At 43.7% G+C, this 15,887-nt stretch overlaps 1 protein-coding gene across 2 annotated transcripts in view; it reads right to left on the reverse strand.

Moving 5' to 3' along the window:
• DENND6B (DENN domain containing 6B) overlaps positions 1-15,887 on the reverse strand; it is a 269,667-nt gene that overhangs the window by 81,072 nt on the left and 172,708 nt on the right. For both annotated transcript variants that reach the window (XM_078677849.1, XM_078677845.1), the window contains exon 10: positions 13,796-13,918. In XM_078677849.1, the coding sequence (XP_078533975.1) occupies positions 13,796-13,918 (123 nt within the window). The remainder of the gene's footprint in view (positions 1-13,795; positions 13,919-15,887) is intronic.

Here is a 15,887-nt window from a genome sequence, read left to right on the forward strand (position 1 = left end):
GAGCAGGTAGGACAGGGTTTTGCCTTTGAAATACTAGAGCCTTGAGCTCTTGTGCTGTGCCTAGAAATGTCTTAACCTTCAGTTGAAAGAGTAGAATTAGAAATAAAATACTTCTCTTTGTTCTAAAAATAAGTATTTGACTGGATATTGATTTGTTGCTACTGCTGTGAGTTCTTTAAGTTATGTACTGTGTTCACTAATCTGTATCCACACTTCTACCCCGCCACCCCAAAGGAACCTTGGACTGCCTGATCAGGCCTACCACTGAGAGTGAAGTGCAGAAGGGGTACTTGGACCAGTTGCTCAGGATCCATAGTAGGTACGGCATCAGGGGTAAACAGAATCAACCCCCAGTGTTGGGCAGTAATCCATGAGTGACCCATAGCCCTCGGAAAGGGATTCTAGTGGTTGGCGGAAAGTGGGGGGGGGGGGGGGGGAGGCGCCTAATATTTAGGAGGCTGGATGCAGAGGTGGCATTGGCCATTTCCAATTTGCGCAAGGATGACAATAATTCCAGTTTTTGTTTCTCCTACGCACAAAGGAACACCCATAGACAATGGAAAAAACAGAATTGTGAATTGACCTCAGCACCATGCCCAAATATTAGATGAAGGATTTAAATAGGGCCAATGGGTGGAGAATTCCCAGGAGAAGGGACAGAGAGGTCCTTGCTAATTTCATTAGGAACCAGTTTGAGATAATGGGTGAAAGGGATGAAGCTGTAGTTGAATATGGGCAGGGAACCACACTAGTAATCCAGGAAGAGAGCGCTGTGGATTCAGATATTAGGATCCCCTTAGAATTGATATATTCCAGACACACACCAAGTGCACCCCTAATGCATTTTCTAGAGTTTCACCATGACACTCATCACCTTTGGTTTTTAGAATATACCCAGTGTTTACACCACCTCAAATTTCTATGGTACAACTGTCACCAATTCCAGAAATACATTTCTTGGGTTAAGGCAAGCAGAGTCCCTGATCTTGCAGTTGGCACTTCAGAAAGCTAAGGCTGAGGAAGGTGAGAAAGTTTGAGAGGGAGAAGCGAAGACTAGCTCACCAGAACAAGAGTACATGAGGAGAGACAGACAGGAGGAATGGGCTCGGGAGGAGGAACTGCACATGAGAGAGAGAGAGGAGAAACGGAGAGAAATGGAGGAAAAAACAGAAAGAAAAGGAGAGAAAGCTGAAAAGGGAATAGATATCCCTCAAGAGAGAGAAACTTAGGATGGCATCAATGACCGCTCCATTTGGGATAAATTACTCTACAACCAGTTCAGGCCAGTTTTGGCCAAGGTTCCACAAGATGTTTAGTATGTGTATGTAAGGATAGGATATTTAGGAATAGTTTGTGAACTTTGAGGTTGTTTGTAAGACATAGGCCTTAAACAAGGTGTCTAAGCCAGCTGCCTTAATGGAGCGCATGCCAGTGGAAGGGAGAGCAGTCACTGGGAGAATGCCTGCGGCAGACCAGATGGTCTATGAGTGAATGAAGGAAGCTCTCACTAGGCAGTTTGGGTTGAAGCCAGCTCAATACATGCAGAGATTCTGTGACTGGATGGTGTTCCGTTTGAGACTTGAATTCCTGGGGTATCGCATGATTGGAATGAGTGGGTAAGAGGGAGGGAAGTCAAGGATGTTCAGTCCATTAACCAGCTGATGGTGACAGAGCGACTCAAACATTTTAATTACCCACTCCACTTAGGCAATACCGGTCTGATCTGACAGAAAGGGATCCAACAAAACTTGTAGTTAGCTGATAAGTGGTTAGCTAACAGGGTTCACTAACGGCTAGAGCAGCACAGCTCTAAGTCAAAAGGGGAGAAGAACTCTCCACAGACTGGTTCCAAACCAAAGGGCAAGGGCCAGGTTAAAACTCATGGGACTCGAAGAGGGTCTAGGAAACATGGCAATGGTAATGGTGTATCCCGGAAGGAGCATCAACAAAAGGGAAGGCAAGGAAGTCTTTCCAAGTCCAAACTGGTGACATGCTTTAGGGGACACCAGGTGGCCCACTTTAAAAGAGATTGCCGAGCGAAAGATTTGAGACTCATTGACACCCTTGACAGCAAGTATGCTATACATGGGTGAAGGTGCTCGAGAGGGACCAATTGCACTTAACCTGGTAGTTATGGACATTTGAGAGAGAGGCCCAGATGCTCTGAAGAACATTAATTCGAACACAGTGGGATTTGTGCAGGAAGTTAGCATCAATGGGAGGAAAGTACCTACACTGAGGGATACAGAAGCCATCCGCTCTTTGGTTGAGAGGAAGTACCAAAGGCTTGATGAGATACTCCCTGGAACCACAGATATATGATTGGTAGCCAGTGGAGAGGGAATGGAGTATTCACTTGCCAGGGTTGAGATAGAGCTCAATGGCAAGGCGGCCATGATTGGGGTAAGGGAAAAGCAAGGAGCTGGAAGTTTCTTGGGTAATGATTTAATTCCCCCCGGCTTAGTGCCAGGACTAGAAGCCTTTATGGCATGAACACCAGCAGTGTGATCTAGAACACAGGCTGCACATCAGTCTCAGAGTGGGGATGGGATAATCTCTGGTTTCATGGACCAAGACAAGGTAGTTTTCAGGAAAGGGCAGACTCCAACAAGTCAATGGCTGGGGAGGTCTTCGCTTCTGCTCCAGACGGAGTAAAGGACAAGACTTCTGAAGGGAACCAGTTGCTGGAGTCTGGGTCTCTTCCAGAGCTGCAGGGTTTGCTAGCTGCTGAGGGCCTACCAGGGAAGAATTGCGCAGGGCACAGGATGAGTGTACTACGCTTGTGGGACTCTGGAAGGAAGCCTAGGAGCAGGTCCGCAAAGCAATGGTGGGAAAACACTGGGTTAGCTGGGAGGATGGGCTTCCTTATAGTGAACTGGTATATCCTGAGCCAGGAACTAGAAAGAGGCTAGTTGTTCCATTAGTGCACAGGAACTTCCTGCTGTCACTGCCCTATGAAGTGCCCTTAGCAGGATACTTGGAGAACAGAAAAGCCCAGAATATGTCTGACCCTACTGTTCTACTGGCCAGTGATGCGCAGAGACACAGAAAGGTTCTAAAGAATATGTCTGCTTGCCAGATGAGTGGTATGACAGGAGGAGAACTAAGCGGTACAAAAAGGGGTGGTGATGGACGGAGCATCTGAACTAATCAAACACTCACATCCAGTCAACAGATCTGGGTGTGAGTGTTTGATTGGTTCAGATGCTCCGTTCATCACCATCCCCTTTTGTACCGTTTTGTTCGCCATAAGTTGGCAGGGTATGCTCAGACGTGAGTCCCTTGCTCACTTTGCCACTGGATTCAAGCAAGCCTTGCTGAAGACGGCTGAAATGCCAGAAACCGGTCCTAGGAAGCGTGTTTCCGGTCCAGGGAAGGCATGGTTTGGCAGTTCGGTCTGGACTGTTCCCATGAGGCACAGGGTCAGACTGATTTGCATATGGCCATAACTGAACTGGAGTGGCAGAGTGGGCTAAAGAACGGTGATGGATTAAACCCAGATCTCTTGACTGGGTGTGATGTTTGATTGGTTCAGATGCTCAGTTCATCACCACCCCCTTTTGTACCGCTTTGTTATCCATAAGTTGGCAGGGTATGCTCAGACGCGAGTCCCTTGCTCACTTTGCCACTGGATTCAAGTAAGCCTGGCTGAAGACGGCTGAAATGCCAGAAACCGGTCCTAGGAAGCTTGTTTCCGGTCCAGGGAAGGCATGGCTTGGCAGTTCGGGCTGGACTGTTCCCATGAGGCACAGGGTCAGACTGATTTGCATATGGCCATGTCTGAACTGGGATGGCAGAGTGGGCTAAAGAACGGTGATGAATTAAACCCAGATCTATGGATTGGGTGTGAGTGTTTGATTGGTTCAGATGCTCCGTTCATCACCACCCCCTTTTGTACCGCTTTGTTCGCCATAAGTTGGCAGGGTATGCTCAGACGTGAGCCCCTTGCTCACTTTGCCACTGGATTCAAGCAAGCCTGGCTGAAATGCCAGAAACCGGTCCTAGGAAGCTTGTTTCCGGTCCAGGGAAGGCATGGCTTGGCAGTTCGGGCTGGACTGTTCCCATGAGGCACAGGGTCAGACTGATTTGCATATGGCCATGTCTGAACTGGGGTGGCAGAGTGGGCTAAAGAACGGTGATGTATTAAACCCAGATCTGTTGACTGGGTGGGAGTGTTTGATTGGTTCAGATGCTCCGTTCATCACCACCCCCTTTTGTACCGCTAGGAGGAGGACTAAGGCACCGGTAGTGTGTCTATTTGTAGGTGTTCTATTTGCGCGGGAATAGACACAGTTTCCCATTTGAATCTCCCCCTCACAGTCAGGGAACAGGTATATCTTGGTTGTGGAGGAACATGCCACCAGGTACCTTAAAGCTGTACCTCTGAGGAGCATGACTGCAAAAGTGGTAGCAAGAGAGTCTGTAGAGGGAACAAAGGAATCCTTCCCCCCATGGCAAATATCTTGCAGATTCAAGTACGCAAAGTATCCTTCTAGGTGGACCTGGCAGTCAAGGCTGTAGTGATTTGTGAAGTTATGTACTGACACCCATGTCACAACCTGGCAAATATCCCAAGGACAGGCCAATGCAGTGATAGCGAACTTAGTCCTGGTGGAATGGACTCTCAGAGCTTCCAGGAGCTGCTTCTTGAAAAGTGCAAGGCAGATCTTAATGCAAAGAAAACAATCCTCATCAAAAAGGTTCTTCCCTGCACAGTCTTCCATTTCTATGGCCCAGATTATCCCATAAGAAGTTCTTGTCCACTTAATATCCCTTGGCACGATCTATATAAAAAGCTTAAAGTCATTTTGGGATTCAATCAATTGGATCCCCTTCTTTTTTGAGGGGTGAGGAACAACAATAAAGGCTGGTAGGGTGACGGAAGGGTGTCACAAAGTTTGGTAAGAGGGAAGCCAAAATTCTCAACACCAATTTTGTCCGGTAAAAAAAACATGGTGGGGGCAGGAGGGGTGGGGGCCTTGGGGCTGTTTAGACACTGCCTACAGTTCACACATGTGACAAGCCGATATTAACTCGCAATGAAAATGAGGACAGGAGCGCAGCAAGTAGCTATGCATTCAATCGAATGCAGCACACATGATGAAAAAAAAGTTATTGTTCCTCTCTGGCATCACAAACAGCGTGGAAGAAAACATGTGTCAAACACTTAATAAATCTGATCACTACAGGTGATAGGAGCAAGGATATTTGGTCCAGCAAGCATAAAGGCAGAAAGATCAGACAAAAAACCTTTTACAGAAACCTACTGCAAGGCCTTGCTGGGATAAAGACAAAACAAAGGACAACTACTAGCTTCATCTAGTGTTCTGGATACTGCAGTAAAATACACATTTGTCCCGGCACCCAGTATAAATGACTTTGTGGGAGGGTGTCTGGCAGTAAGAATGACAACAACCTTCTCAGGTGGCAAATAGTAAGCAGTCAGTTGGTACATCTAAACCTATAAGGCTGGAGGTGTACATAGTGTAGATTCCGGCACAGGACCATGCCCTGTTGCGGAATCAGAAGATCCTTGTGAAGTCACAAACTGATAGGATGGCAGATGCTCATGCGCATGAGATCCGAGTAAAACGTTCTCCTGGCCCAATCCAAGGCCACTAGGATGACTTGGGCAGGGTCTTTCCTGAATTTTTTTCAGAAGCCTGAGCAGGCATGGCAGTGCGGGAACGTGTACAGGAGACCTGCTGTAGAGAGTCTTGATACACACCAATCTTGCTTGCAAGACAAGTTTATTGTTGCATCAAACCTTGTGACAACACTGACTAGACCCCACAGAGTAAATGCCCCTCTTATTCAAAAGACAATCAACTCAAAAACATTCCCCACAATATACATGACATGGTAAGCATTCCTAAGAATCATCAAATAGAACCTACACATTTAAAATGACCTTACAACACACACCCCACTTACTTCCCAAGGAAACACACAAACTACTACACTGCTGACCCAGCAAACCTATTAAGGAAGTACACACTACATAAACACAGAAAGTGAAGGCATCACTCAAGCATACAACCTGTTCCCAATAACCAAACAACACCAACTAAAATAGCATAAACCCGTAATCCACTGTGAAGATACCCAAAACACAGCTGCGCAAAGTACAGGCTCAACTGTGAACAAAATCCCCCAACCATCCGGGAGGTCTGCAACTCTGGTCACGCTAGCACCAGATTCAACTAGCCCCCTCCACCCCACCTCCGTTCAGGGCGTGATGTGAGCTTCCACCTGCAACTTCAATATTAACACTCCCTCTGTTTGCGTCAGCTCCCCCTGGATCAAGGAATTTACCTTATCAATAACAAACCACTACACTCCTCATCCCCATTACAAACCTGAATCTGACAATTCCCTCTCTTTGGACATAAAGCAACCCTTCTCAAATTCCAAGCCTCTTCATGTTTCAATTTGACCCAATGTCCCCCTACCGTCTCTGCCTTATATGGGCCCTTGAACTCCAACTCCCCCTGACTTTACCTTTACCCAATCTTCTGCATGAAAGACACACTTGACCGGCACATCTGATGCCTCTTTACTTTTCAATCACGTACTCAATAGAAGCATCCAAGAAGGAACCAATTTTGAAGCCGGTTGTCTACCTTTCATCTTTTCAATAGGTGTCTTCCCCGTGATGACATTCACAGTAATGCGATGAGCCCACAACATGCCCTCTATAGAATCTCAAACAACCAACCCTGCACTGCATGCAAGCTCCAAAGTTCCGATCACCAACCTATTAACCCTTTCCACTTGTTGTACAATGATGTACTTACATACTTAACTCCAATGCTACTCAAGAAACCATACATCTCACTAGAAGTCAACTGTGTGCCCTATTCAGTTACCAGTACTGACGGGAGGCCTTCCCTCCTGAATAAATCACCTAATACTGCTGTAGTTGCTATGGTAGTAACATTTCTCATACAAACAATATCGATCCACTTGGACTTGGCATCAACCATAACAGCAGCCTATCTCTCCTGCTCTGGTAAAATCCAAACGATCCAAGAAAATCCAAGAAAAAGTTTCTCTCACAAACAAAATCAGCCTCACACACATTCTCCATGCGTGGCTCCTAAGCTCACTTTTAAACGCTACTCTGAATTATTACAAACGTCATATTCCTCCCTATCTCCTCAAAAACTTGTGAACAGCAGATCACCAAAATTTCTCTTTCAATCTCTTAAGAGTTATCGATTGAACCAAGTGACCTTCATGTGCCAACTTAATTAGTTTGGATACCAGCAGCAGGCGGTACAAACTTATTGCCCCTCATTAAAAACTTATCTCCACACAATGGCAATTCATCAACCACTTTGAAAAAAATGGTCTTACTTTGTCAGGAAACACTTTACGTCTCACACCACCTTTGATGAGAACCACCAGTACCTTCAAAGTATCGTCCTCCTCCGTTGCCAAGTTCCCCTCTTCTTTGGAAACAATACCTTCCAAGCCTTCCGTAGCATCCTCTACACATCCTACCACTTCTTCGATTTCCAATTCACACCCATCTGCTGCTTTGTCTGGTATTCATAACAAACAATCAGCCACCTTGTTTTTCCATCCTGGAACATATCCTAAGCTACAGTCACACTCTTTTAAACTTACAGCCAGTCATGCCAAACCTCCACAACAGTCTATAATATCTGAAGGCCCAAGCACTTTGAGTAACGGTTTGTGAACTGTTCTTAATATCACTCTACTACCCCAAATACATGTTTGGAAGTCATTTGTGGCTCAGGCTGCAGCGAATACCTCACGCTCAATGACGGAATAGTTTCTCTTTGCTCCAGTCAATGAGCGAGATGCAAACGTCACTGTCTTCTCTGAACTCCCATGCATCTAATAGTCAATAACAGGACAATATTAAATCTCAGCCAACTATTTATTTTGCCTTTATAATGCCTTGGGCTCATGGCGCAACAGAGAAAAGGCCTGCTCTAATGCCAAAAGCACTGGCGTCCACCGTAAGTACAGTTTTAAAACCGGTTTCAAATGGTACCAAAACCTTGGCGTTGGTAATATTGTTCTTTATCTCAATTTGTTGAGCTTTACCCCAAGAAAATCTCCTCTCTTTCCTCAACATTCCCTCAAGTCCTTCGCTTTGTGGTCAAAATCCTGAATACATTTGGAATAATATTCCACTAGGCCAATAAACAATCACAATTTCTCTCCATCATTTGGTACCTCAGCATTCACAATTGCACTCAACAAATTCAGTTTTGGCTTAAGCCCCTCTCCAGAAATTAAGTAACCCAAATATTCGATTTCCAGTACCAAAAACTCGCACTTTCCCCAACATAATGTTAACTGTGCTTTAGCAATGCATTTCAGCACTTCCTTCAACGTTTTATTGTTAACAAACTGGTCCCAAACATTTTTAACATAAGACAAAACATTTAAAACTAATCGTTGAAAAAAGCTTGCCGCTGACCAGTCAAATGGCAGCCTGTTGAATAGAAACACTCACTCGGTGATAAGGCAATCATATGTCTCAAATCTGGGTAGAATACCACCGGATGGTAGAAACTCCTCAAGTCAAGTTTAGAGAAATACCTTCCTCCTGACAGCAACACAATAAATTCATTAATGCTCAGCAGCAGAAAGCAGTCCGTAACAATGTTCTTGTTAAGGCTGTGCATGTGAACACAGAACCCTAAAGAACAATCTGATTTCTTCGTTATAGCCACAGGCTATATCCATTCAGCTGCCTCCTTTGCTTCAATTTTACCATCTTCAATCTTCTGATCAAGGATCACCTTAGCCTCCTCCGTGATAGCTGAGGGGACCTTTCCTGCAACATGCCCGACAGGTAGGGTGCCTTTCTTTACTACAATCTTATATCAGTAGCCACAAGCTTTTCCCAATTTATCTTCAAACACAGTTTGGTGCCCTTTCAGAACTTCCTCCATCTCCTAATTTTCTTTAACCACAGACACTTGGTTAGTCGGTTTATGATTCACTATTATATGTAAATCATATTGGTGAGACCACCTCAAGATGGGTGGTCCGGACTCCTTGGCATAGATTTTGCGCCCTTGAAATTTGACCCTTGCAGATTTCATAAGATTATTTAAATTTCCGACTGGGCCGGGTCTCCTCAAGCACTTGCTTGGGTATTGTAGTGAACAAACAACCAGAATCCACTATCCACAAAACATCCTTTCCATTAATTTCAAATACAGCTTTGGGTGTACTTTCCTTTTCATCTCACTGTCAGTTCCAACTGTTTCACATCTATTCACCATTTACACTTTGTGTTCAAAGTTCTGCGTTGCCTCACCCACAGCCACGTAGCTCTGCACATCTTGGCAAACTGCCCCTTTTCCTGCAATTATGAAAGTCTTTGGCTACGTCAAAGCAGTTCCTCGAATTTCCCTGATGAAGGCTGCTGCCGCATTTAAAACATGACTTGGTGACCTATGTTTCTGTGTAGTTTGACATACTTGTTTTTTTAATTTCCTCCTTTGTTGTTCTTACCTTGAATAGTATATAACGTTTTCCTCTCCATAGTATTAACTTGATCCCTAGTTTTGTGTGCTTCTGCCACCTCATGCAGATTTTTGAGGTCCAAACGTTGCATTTCTTTCATGCATCTTCCACGTTTGTTCACCACCTTAGCTACATTAATGACTTCCTTAAGTGAGGGATTGCTGGTAGCCCAGAGTAGTTCCTGCATTTTTCTTTGCTGCACATTGCAGAATTAAATGGTTTCTAATAAATTCCTCTGTCATTTGTCCAAATCGGCACTTTGCTGCCAACACATGTAGCCTAGCTGTGAGTTTTTTTTAGGTCAAGTGTAAAATTTATGTTGAGTCATCAAAACATTTACCGTTTTAGCACCAGTCTGTAAACGAAATTTTGCCTCCTTATAAACATCTGTAATTTCATTTCCTTGGTTATCAGTCACAGGCGGTAAGTACTTAAATACATGTTGACCCTCTTTACCAAACGACAGTAGAATAAGTGTTTTTTTTCCTGATGGGAGTGAATTCTGCCCCGTCTAAGCTTGGTTACAGTTCTCAAATGTTTGAAACCAATCCTTCCATTCTATAGGAGGATTTTCTCGTATCCCCAAAAAACGAGGTGGAGTGATAACAGATTGATTAAAAGTCCTATTTAGACAACGAAATGTTGATTAATATCAACTGAAAAAATGTGAATACTGAATTATCAAGGTGTATGTAATAATACAGCTGAAGTAACACTAGGTGGGGTAGGTGGTGTTTGGAAACAAAAGTTATACTGAACAATACTGACTCCATTATCTTTGTTCAGACGAGTTGTAGAAAGGCAATCAAAAGGGGGAAGTGGAGTATGACACAAGTATACTCAGTTGGTTTTTTCCTCCCCAATAATATCCTGAACTATGGCATAGACGCACTGCTCGCGCTACTCGAGCATCGCGTATAGATAAGGCTGTGCTTGCACGAGAAGTGGCAAGCTTTATGAAAAGGCACGTGCTATCACTTGCTTGTGCGTTCCATGCAATCCAAAATTAATTGGAAAACATCAATAATTATACACAGCAGGTGTAATTGCTACCTGGAGTCAGGCTTCCTGAGGCAGAGCAAAATGCTGATTGGAATCGTTGGGTAAGAAAGCCCAATTTCACTTTCACTGTAACGTGGCAGAAGAATTTCAGTTTTCACCAAGGCTTGACTGCTGGGCTACCTAGCCAACTTTTTGCCATCGATGTTGTAGAAAGTCTTGATACACACCAGTCTAGTTTGTAGGTTACGTGTCTTGTAGCAGCAAACCTTGTGACCAAACTGGCCAGGCCCCATAGAGTAACTACCCTCACATTCAAAAAGGGTTCAACCCAGAACGCAACCCATAATAGGCATGGCATGGTAAGCAGTCCTAAGAATCATCAACTAGAACCGACACATTTAAAATGACCATAGTACAAGCCCCTTGTTCCATTCCACTCTGAATGCATCCCCTAACATTTTCTTGCAAAAACTCAAACATAAAAAATTGTTGACACTGTATTCTAGCCACTAGCGAAAAGCTAGCCACCTGTGCAACCTCAGAATGCAAGTGCGACTCATGATCTGCCAGATGACATCAGCTCAGTTTGTCTGCTCTGCTATTGAGGGGGCCCCCAGTTGGCTGGTGTTCAGAAAGACGCCCTGATGCTCCAGCTGCCTCCAAAGACGCAAAGACTCCTGGCACAGGACCCAGGCTCCCCCTCCACCCCGCTTGTTGCAGTATCACGGTCGGCTCTTGGTGAAGGAAGAAAAGTGACCTGCAACAGGACAAATTGTGGCCAGTCAACCACCACTGCACATTTCGAGCTGCCGCCTCTGAGGCCTGAAGGGTGTTGGAAAGAGAGCCTTGAAGCTGGGCCTACTGGGATTTCAGATTCCACTGCTGGGCTCCTATGTGCATCATCCCCTTTTGTATCGCTTTGTTCGCCCTAAGTTGGCAGGGTATGCTCAGACGCGAGTCCCATGCTCACTTTGCCACTGGATTCAAGCTAGCCTGGCTGATGACAGCTGAAATGCCAGAAACCGGTCTCAGGATGCTTGTTTCCGGTCCAGGTAAGACATGGCTTTGGCAGTTCGGGCTGGACTGTTCCCATGAGGCACAGGGTCAGAATGATTTGCATATGGCCATGTCTGAACTGGGGTGGCGGAGTGAGCTAAAGAATGGTGATGGATTAAACCCAGATCAGTTGACTGGGGTGAGTGTTTAATTTGCTCAAACGCTCCGTCCATCATCCCCTTTTGTATCCCTATGTGCAACCTGGCATAGTTGATGAGGAGCATACATGAGGTTTAGAGTCCTAGATTCCTCAGTTCTTGTTCGGCAACGGTAATATATAATAAACCTACTTATAGGGGCTAACCCTCTTTATCTACTCGCCTGCTATTGTGTCATTCCCATTTTCCTTTCGCCCGTTACCACATACCGCATAGGACAATGGGTCAGCTCCCTTTCCCCCCACTGACTAACTTCAGTGTGAGTTATGCCATTCTTCTCTTTCACAAAGTGGACATATACATAAAGTAGTTCACTCCAGTACCTGGTGCTACTGTGGCAGTGTGCTTTGTGAGGCAAACCAAATGTTTGCTTTTAATCAGTGCTTATTTTCCATATTGGCAAGGGCCTGGCAGCTCCTCAAAAAGAAAGTTTTACAAAATAAACATTATAAAACAATACATGGATTGACAAAGTCATACAGCCAGCAACCAACCCCAGAGCTACTAGCGTTGTTAAACCATGTTTCCTGTAGATAAGGCTACTTTCCTACCACCCGGGATAACCCTAGCCATCCTTGAGCGTGTGGTGTCCTATGCTCCCTCCACATGGTCCCAATGTAGAAGTTTCAGCCGTGAGGTTCATTCGTGAATTGTGGAAAAAATGACCAGTTCTTCACATCCAACCAGAAATGTGAAACCAGACAAACCCAACTATTACATTTATATGTATTTTCTCGAAAATTGCTTTGAACAGAATTGAAACAAAAGCAATTAATGGGCCGAAGTTTGCCCGAACTATATATTCTGGCCAAGTCAGGCATAACATTTTGCATCTTTTTTTAACTTTTGTAGTACCGTGGAAAACAAAAAAATCCTATTGTTATTTGCAAAACAAATGCAATGTTTAGGATTACAATCACCTCACCAATAACTTTCCTCTTAGAACAATTTTAAGGCTGACTCGATTATGTTCATGTATACTTTGGAAAGTTTTGTGCAGAATTGTCCAATCAAGAAAACGTTATGATCAATAAAAAAATATTTTACTAAATCTACAAATAAATTCCACTATTATTGGATATTTCGCTATATTTCCATGTAGTGATTGTGTGTGTGAGCGCGTGTGTGTAAAATATACATCCCCCTCACCCCCACAAGAGTTAGGACAGTTCATTTTACACATTTCTCAAATACAATTCTTTGGTTCACTCTCTACGGTTTATGGCTGATTCACATTTAATATGTGCCATATTTAAGCTAAAGAAATTATATTTGCCTTCCTAATCGGAATGTCCTTAACTTCTTTCACAGCGCTTATCTGGCACGCCCACTACATGGGCAGTCAGATGTGCAGGGTGCTTCCTTGCAGATAACAGTCTTGGCTCATTTCAAGGAAGGCGGACTTCTCGTCCTTAAGCAGAACTCAATCAACCAACTAACACAAAATTCAAAGACACACTTCATGGTACTGGTGAAACAATGCAATTTATACATTATATAAATGGCACCCGCTTTAAACACATTAATACACGTAACTGAAACTTCTCGCAACAGATAACCATTGTACGCACTTGTTTACAATATGAAACCTAACATTTTAAATATCACCCATGTACACCGAGATCCAAACTAAAATCAAAGTTAAACCCTTCAGATTTTTTACAAAAACTTTCAACATCCTCTCTAAAAACTAAAACCTCATTTGGCGAGACCCTTGGGATACAGAAAATGAATTCATGCTCACATTGGACGCAAAGAAATGTCTAATACTACTCATGCAATGTGCACATGTCATGAACACCATGCTTTGTCCACATAAGACCCAACATGCATGTAACAAATAGTTCTGTATCTCAAACAAGTATCTTTCAAAATACAAAGAAGTGGCTTAAGAGAAAAAGTGTAGTAACAAGCGTTTGACTTTCCCAGGACAACATGTAGTTGTTTGGGCTACTGCATCCCCAAACTGACCAGAGAAAAAGACACCAAGAGCCCTCATAGCCCAGCAAAAGAACAAGCGATACAATGTACAGCAAAACATAATACCCAAGTTAACCATTTACCTTGTCAGCGCAAGAACAATCTCAGAAGATATGGTGGGAGAAGGTGCCATAACCACCACGGGTTCTCCCAAAATCATCAGCTCCCACAGCATTTGGATATGAATGAGGACTGGCTGGAAACACCTGAAAGACAATGGAAAAAGAGAAAACAAAACTATCAGCAGATCATCACATAGAATGCAATCAGTCATACTACATGTTATACTGCTCTAGTGGAGTACCACTGAGTGCCATTTCATATTACATGTCGTATCACTGGCGCTAAAACAGGAATTCAGGAACCATCAGCAGGTGGGCATGTTTTTCCGTCCTCGGTCTTTGACAATCAATGGGTTATTTTACTTTTGTTTGTTTCATATTATTTATAGCTCTGCTTTTAATTTGCAGTAATTGTGTTTTTGTTTATTCTTCAACTTGATGTTCCCATCACCAAAACCTAAGCAGCCTCAAGCAAAATTCATGTTTGACTGGGGGCAAGATTTCTTAAATTGAGAATTCAGCAAAAATATCTTCATGTTTAAAACATTACCCTTATTCCTTTGTCCCTCTGCTTAAAATCTGCATGGAAACTCGGCCCAAGCACGCAAACAGAATGAGGAAACACTTGTATTAAATGAGTGCTGTCACATTAAAAGAACTTGGAGGTCTCCATCTGTCTGTCACCAGATGGAGGTGTCAACAGCCATATACCTAGTTCTTCTTGCTTTTCTTACCTGGTAGGTTGTGAAACAGAATAAGATACTTAAGGGATTAGCTGGGTGAGTCTTGTGAATGAGAGAGAATAGGGATTAACAGTATAAGCAAGAAGATAATTGCTGCTTAATCTATCCTCATGTGCTTTCTTCTTCCTAAATAGTTGGTAATCTGATATCACATCTCTAGACACTGCTACATGGGAAGAGAGTACAGCACCAAATGAGGCATCGAGACAACAGGTTGCACAGAACTTTCTGGTCAAAAATCACCTCCTTTCTAACTGATGCATCCATAGAGTAATGCATGCAAACGTAAGCGGAGCAACTCATGTTGCTGCTCAATGAACGTGTGCAATAAAGTCATGCCTTTAGAAGGCAACTGATGCTGCCTTTGTTGAGGTGGAATGAACATTCAGTCTTTGAAGTACTTGAACTAACTTAATGCTGTACTATTTGTAAATATCAGAGACTATCAGCCTGATTCATCAAGCCGAAATCGGCTCGCAAAGGGCCAGATTCTCAGAATCTGGCCCTTTGCGAGCGCTATTTTTGCATTTGGGATTCATCATCCCAAATGCAAAAATCGGTAATAGCGATTTCGCTATTTTGCGAGGAATTACATTTAAGGAATCTCTATTTGAGATTCCTTAAATGCAATTCATCATCCATTTAAAAATTGCGAATTCGCAATTTCGGCCCGCTATTTACCGCGAGGTCAAACTTCGTGGTAAATAGCAAAAACTTAGAAAAATGCTTTTAAAAGCATTTTTCTAAGTTGCATGTTGCACACACACATGTCCTTTGGACATGTGTGTGCGCAACACCTGGTTCAATTTACATTTAAGGGGTGCTACAGGGTGTCCTTTGGACACCCCTGGCACCCTTTAAATCGCTATCTGATTTGCGATTAGCTAATAGCTAATCGCAAATAAGGAATACTCCCCATTCATTCCTATGGGCCTTTTGGCCCATAGGAATGAATGGGGAGTTATTCCTTATTTGCGATTAGCAATTTGCTAATCGCAAATAAGGAATGTGTAGGAATCACATTTCTTTATGCAATTCCTACATGAATCCCGTTTTGCAAGTCCTTAATAGCGATTCGTTATGAATCGCTATTAGGGGCTCGCAAAACGGGAGATTGATGAATCAGGCTGTATCTACCTGAAAACAGTGGCTTCACCTAGTTTGCTGCCTGGAGTAAGGCTACCATTATGTCACACATCAATGCTCTGGCAGTCTATAATGGCTATGTCTATTCCAGCTAAACCTTTGGAGCCCTACAGTAGCGGTTCTTAACCTTTTAACTTCTGCGGACCCCCATTGAATTATTACAGGAATCAGGGGGACCTCTACTGAGTCACTATTGGAAGCCAGGGACCCTGGCCTAAGCAAGT

This window comes from Lissotriton helveticus, chromosome 1_1, assembly GCF_964261635.1.
Source record: "Lissotriton helveticus chromosome 1_1, aLisHel1.1, whole genome shotgun sequence".
Lineage (NCBI taxonomy): Eukaryota > Metazoa > Chordata > Amphibia > Caudata > Salamandridae > Lissotriton > Lissotriton helveticus.